Below are 5,725 nucleotides of genomic sequence, written 5' to 3' on the forward strand. Positions count from 1 at the left end.
AGAAAGGAGCTTTCTTCTTAATTTTCCCTTCTTTTCCTACAATGAGCCATTTCACAAAGTTAAATTGAGACAAACTACACTTCTGAAAAATAGGTTTTCTGGTCTGGATCCCCAGGCAGTTGGAGAGACGGTGCTCTTACCAGTGCTAGGAGGGAAGTGGGAATATGTAGGTGGGGGTGGAGGAGGAGGAATCAAGTCTCCCTTTGATAGCAGCTGGCAGTTGCATTGCCTCAGCCTTAGCATTGGTTAAAAAAATCAGCCAAAAGGACAAAATGTAAAAAGTGAAATCTACTGCTATGTTTTATGACACACATATGTATTAGAGTTTTGTCATTTTGGTTATGGAAAGTATTGTTCTAAACTGAAACAAAAATAATTAATGTGTCAACCTTTTTCCTCTTTCACACAGGAAGCAACAACTTTATATGGCTCATGTCTGACAACATGCACCACCAGTGGCTGCTGCTAGCTGCATGCTTTTGGGTGATATTCATGTTCATGGTTGCTAGCAAGTTTATCACATTAACTTTCAAAGACCCAGATGGTAAGTTCAACTTTAATGTTTGATGTGAAGCAGAAAATGGAATAGTGCTTCACTCAAACATTCTTTCTGTGCAAGGTAGTTCTAGGCATGTTACCTCTCCTTCAGTAGGACTGAGAACAGAACAACTAAATTTCTAGAAGTGACAGTGCTGATACTCAGTTTCTGCTTTTCTTTTTAGAAGTCTGCAAAACTATAATTTTGTCCCCTTTTTTTGGTGGTGATTGGAGGGCATCAGTTTTGGCAGTACCATCTTGTGAGGTCTGCTTTTTCAAATACATTCAGCTTCAGTAGTTTGATCTACTGGGAGTGGAAGTTAAAGTTCAAACTAGTGGAGCACAGTTATCTCTTTAAAGACAGAATTAGAGAGTTCATTTCACATGAAAACAGTTTCTGTCCTATTGTGACTGTTTGTCCCATGGTTGCAGTATTATGTAAAAGTTGCGGGAAGTCTTATTTCACTTAGCCTAGCCACCTCTGCCCTGCTTCTTGCATTCAGTTTTATCCTCTGCTGTTTGACTGACAAACAGCTTACAGGCTTTTGCTTAGCTTAAATAGCCCAGATGGTATTAAGCTGATGAGGAATTTAAGCCATTTGATGACACTACCACACAGCATGTTAGTTTTTTGTCTGCTGAAGTGCTACAGTTATAAAGGCATCCTACTGAGAGTTTAGGGTGAAGGTGATGACATGGCATACAGTCCTAAGAGATCTGTATTTCTGCATCTTCCCAAGATATGCAAAAAATGTGTAGCTTTTTTTTTTGAGTTTGTTCATTTGTTATGGCAGTCTAAGGAAGGCCATCAGTCCAGTAATAAAGGAAGAAAGGATCTTGTATTTGTTCCTTGTTAGAGGTGTTTAAGAGCACCAAAGAAATACAAGGTCATCCTTAGTGACACTTTTCTTCTGGTAATGTCTAAGAGTTTACAACAGAAGAAACTTATCTGCCAATATTGAGGGGAGGGAAAAGCCTGATAGATTAAGTGTTTCATTTGGACATGCTTTGGGAAGTTTATTGGGTAAAAAAATTTTCATACTGTCAAGTCCATATAGGTATATTCAGTTGTCCACCAGTTCTGAAGTTGGATTTACAATTTCGATGTCTTTGCACAGTTTGTTTTTAAAAGGCCAGAATAAAAGATAATGGACATTTATTTGATAAAACCCAACTGACGTTGCATCCAGAATTTTCATAGAATACATCCTTTAAAGTATTCATAGTCTGTCTCATGTCTTGTTTAGTACCTTCTCATTTGGAAACAAATCCTAATGTTTTGTAAGTGTAATACAGAAAGCAATGTTCAGCTGTGTTAGCTGTAAAGCAGAAATAGTTGTCTTCCCCTCACACTCTGTGATTCTCTTCTTTCTTCCTTCTTTAGGCTACAGTGCCAAGCAAGAGCCACTGATACTGACAGCTGTGACAAAAGTGGAGGAGGTACATGTGCCAGAGGAAAAACATTGGCCTGAAGAACTCCAGGTGCATACTGTTGAGATTAGGGTTACATGTAATAAAGGGTGGGAGAAAATAAGAGTAAGGGCTCCCTGTTGTTAAAAGGACTTGCTAGACAGGAATTATTTACTCAGACTGTTCTATTTAGAGCCAACAGAATTCATTTTAGCTTCACAAAGCTCGTTTTTACAATAACCTGCTGTCTTGTTTCATCTGAATCATTCAACTTAATGTGTTTCAATTTCTAGGAGAAAATTGTTACAGTACTCCTTTATCAAGTCAGGACAGTTATTTTTGCTAGCCTTTTTAATATAATGGCCCAATTTTGGATTATTTTTATTCTGCCTTGCCATAGCCATCAGGTTTGTGGTTCTTGAGGGCAAACCTGTGTCTAGCCTATTCTCTTAGTTCTCTGCCCAATCTCTCTGATTCTTTTTGTCAGTGTCCATTTTATTTTTATGTTTTGTGGTCTTTGTGCTCCACATCTCAGCTTTTCCCAAAGTAGAACATGAACACAACAGTACTTATTACCAGTGAGACATATCATACAGTTCATCCATTTTTGGGGGGAGGAGTCCTGCCTACTTCTCTTATTAGCCACAGTAAGTGCTGGTGCTCATTGTGAAAATTTTTGTCCACCTAATTTTGTTGCAGCTTGCATAAATGAAACAATGAATGCCTACAGGTGCTAGAAAACAACACGGAACTTTTACCCTAAATTCTTCTTTCCCAGCCAGATGGATCAGCATCCCTAAGCTCAATCTTCTCAGCGATTAAAGTTTAATTTCTGTTGAGATTCCTGTCTCAACCCCTCAGAAGGTCTCTTACTTGCTGTTGAAGCTTTGTGGGAGATCCAATATTTGGTCAAGGCATGTTGTATCCACACAGTTAAGACCCTGCTGCTCTGAAGCAGACTTAACATTGTTTTATGGAAGAGCTCTTGCTACTGTCTCCTACTACATAATGACTTAAGAGTCAAACCAACGTGTACAACAGCAGCATAGGAAAGAAACTGTGTGCTACGCCTTTAGTTAACACATAGCAATGTTTTAATTGTGAATGTGGGAGTCATTAGGATGCATAGTTTGGGGACTTTTACACTTCAGAATTTGATCTGAAAACTAAATTCTTACACTCTTTTTTTTTTTCTTTCCCCTCTCGTTTTCTTAAAGCCAACTGGAAAAGCTTTTTCTGGAAATCTGATCCGCCAGCCCCTGGTTCATATGGAAAGACTTGAGCTTCTCAGGAATGTCTGCAGGGACACTGCATTGAGAAATCTCTCTCACACTGCAGTTTCCAAATTCGTCTTGGATCGAATATTTGTATGTGACAAGCACAAGATCCTGTTTTGTCAGACGCCAAAAGTGGGCAACACTCAGTGGAAAAAAGTCTTGATCGTTTTAAATGGTATCTACTCTGCTGTGGCTGTGTGGGTTTCTCTTAGGAGGAGGGAAGAGCAGAATTGGGACAGCACAAAAATGTATTCTTTCTCCTTTTCTGTTCACTGATACTTATTTTTAGCCTTTCAGTCTTCACAGTTGCTTCTAGTCCTTTCAAAACATCTCTTTTAAAGAAAATAAACCTGTTCTTTCTGTGAAAAGACATATTTTTATCTCTTGGCTCAAAAGTTACTTGAGTCATGAAAAAGTACCCGTATACATGTGTTAGGTTGATTAGTTATCTTTGAAGAGGTAGCATCAATTTACAGAATTTGATAGAAGTAAATTAGAAGGTATCACAGTTACCTAACAAACAGCGATGTAAATTTTCTGTCTTGAAGCCACTGACTTAACCACAGTTTTTTAGCCATAAAAGAATCTAGTTAAAACTTTGCAGCTGCTGTTGGTCTGTAATGCTGAAATCCTGTGTATGTGCTATCAGTGAGCCATCACAGGAGTGTTAAAAACACTGAGGTGCTTAAGGTGATAGTTTGGTCAACACAGATACGTTATAAAAGGCTGTAAGAGAAGGAGTAAAGGGACTAGTGTGCTTGAGTAACTATCTGTGAGGTGAACACTGCCTGCCTATAAGTAGCCTACCATCCTCTTATATTAGCCTGGTCTGCCAATAAAAATAACTTGTTTCCTCAGGGTTTTCTACTTTACCACTATCTGCACACATTAACTTCATCGTATTTAACATAACAGACCATGCTTTACCACTATCTGCACACATTAACTTAACTTCATCGTATTTAACATAACAGACCATGTTTGACATGACACCTTCTTGCCTTTTTGTGCACCAGGGCTGTGAACTTACTGCAAATAGTCAGGTCAGTTGAGGTCCTTCTGTGGTTTTGCAGGTGGCATAGCTCACGAAAATGTGGGCAAAACCTGAACACTGTGAACCCAGCTTTCTTGTTACAAGCACCCTGCCAACAGCCAGCTCTGCACTGATGTTTTTAGGTTTTCTGTCTGTTGTGTGAGCTGGTTTGCACATCCAGAAGGAAACGGTCACAATTTGGCAAAGGAACTGTGTCTGTCAGCAAAACCTTTGTAGCAAGGAGTGTGTCTTTAAAGCTTTTATTACTAGTTTCAACTTTAATATATGGATGGAAACTGAAAATCCAGCAAAGATATGCATGCATGTAGGTGTGGGCCTGTGTCTTAAAAGCTACACTCCAAGGTGTCCTAAATAGGAAATTATATCAGCACATTAGAAACAGTTACAGAATTTAACAGAGATAACATGCAAAGAATAGCGCAGGACAGGCAGGGATGTATTGGCTTTGTTGAGGGGAGGGTATCTCATGTCTTACTAGCAGGAAGTCTTTCACCTTGAGCTTCCTAATTCTGGCATGTTGGATAGCAATAGAAAATTTCTTCCGTATAAACACTTGTCTCTTGCCTTGAGCTGCTGATGGACTAGTATCTGCTGGTGAAGACTGCTGCAGACAACCTAACTCTTTCTTTTTTTGGGTAGTTTTGTTAGGCAGGAGTGATACTTGCGGGGCAATACTTTATGTCCAAATACCTAAGTGGTATTTGGAGGTTCAGGATGGAGAAACACAGCTGTGGCACTATGGGGGAGCTAACTCCACTACTGCTTGTACTGGATCTCTGCTTTGGATGAATGCAAGGTTTCATTTTCTGAGGCTGTGTAATCTGACATCTGTTGTCCACATGTAATTCAGACAGAGTACCAAAATGTATCATTGGAAAACTGAAATTAATAACCACAAAATAAAGGAAAAAAAAAAAAAGAGAAAACAGAGAAGCTAAGTGGTATGGATTTTTCACTGCAGTTTTGAACAGAGAAGGCTATGGAAGCTTTCATCTAAAGAGCTTGTTTTGTATCCCCCTGTTCTTATTGCAGGTTGGTACTCTGAAATGATGCTGTGGTGGGAAGGTTTACTCCTAAAGCCCAAGGGGCCCACATAAGCTATTTCTCAAGGTCATAAAAACTTCCAGGATCAGGATCTTAAAAGAAATGCATCAGAATGTAGTGACATTATTTTTCTTGTTGGCTTATGTGCTTGCAGAAGTGAATATCTGGAGGCTTTCTTCTGTTCATTTTAGTGCTTTTTAATCTGAGTAGTATTGTATGATTGGAATTTTTGTTTCAGCACAGCATAGTCGTTAAAAGAATTTAATGGATCCTGACAGCAAAGTGCTTTTGTGTTGAAGCAGTTCCAAAAGCAGCCCACATAGTTTATTTTTTGTTGGTGGTAGAAACTCAGCCAAAAAGCTGGTTCCTTCTTTGGAGTTAATCTTCAAAGTCTTCCCCCTTT

At 39.0% G+C, this 5,725-nt stretch overlaps 1 protein-coding gene across 1 annotated transcript in view; it reads left to right on the forward strand.

The window, feature by feature from the left end:
- The first annotated feature begins 409 nt into the window (after nucleotides 1-409).
- CHST10 (carbohydrate sulfotransferase 10) overlaps nucleotides 410-5,725 on the forward strand; it is a 9,425-nt gene continuing 4,109 nt past the window's right edge. Inside the window, exons 1-3 of the mRNA XM_010001420.1 lie at nucleotides 410-544; nucleotides 1,922-2,019; nucleotides 3,165-3,399. Of these exons, the coding sequence (XP_009999722.1) occupies nucleotides 433-544; nucleotides 1,922-2,019; nucleotides 3,165-3,399 (445 nt within the window). The 5' untranslated portion in view covers nucleotides 410-432. The remainder of the gene's footprint in view (nucleotides 545-1,921; nucleotides 2,020-3,164; nucleotides 3,400-5,725) is intronic.

Source organism: Chaetura pelagica, unplaced genomic scaffold, assembly GCF_000747805.2.
Source record: "Chaetura pelagica isolate M959 unplaced genomic scaffold, ChaPel_1.0 scaffold377, whole genome shotgun sequence".
Lineage (NCBI taxonomy): Eukaryota > Metazoa > Chordata > Aves > Apodiformes > Apodidae > Chaetura > Chaetura pelagica.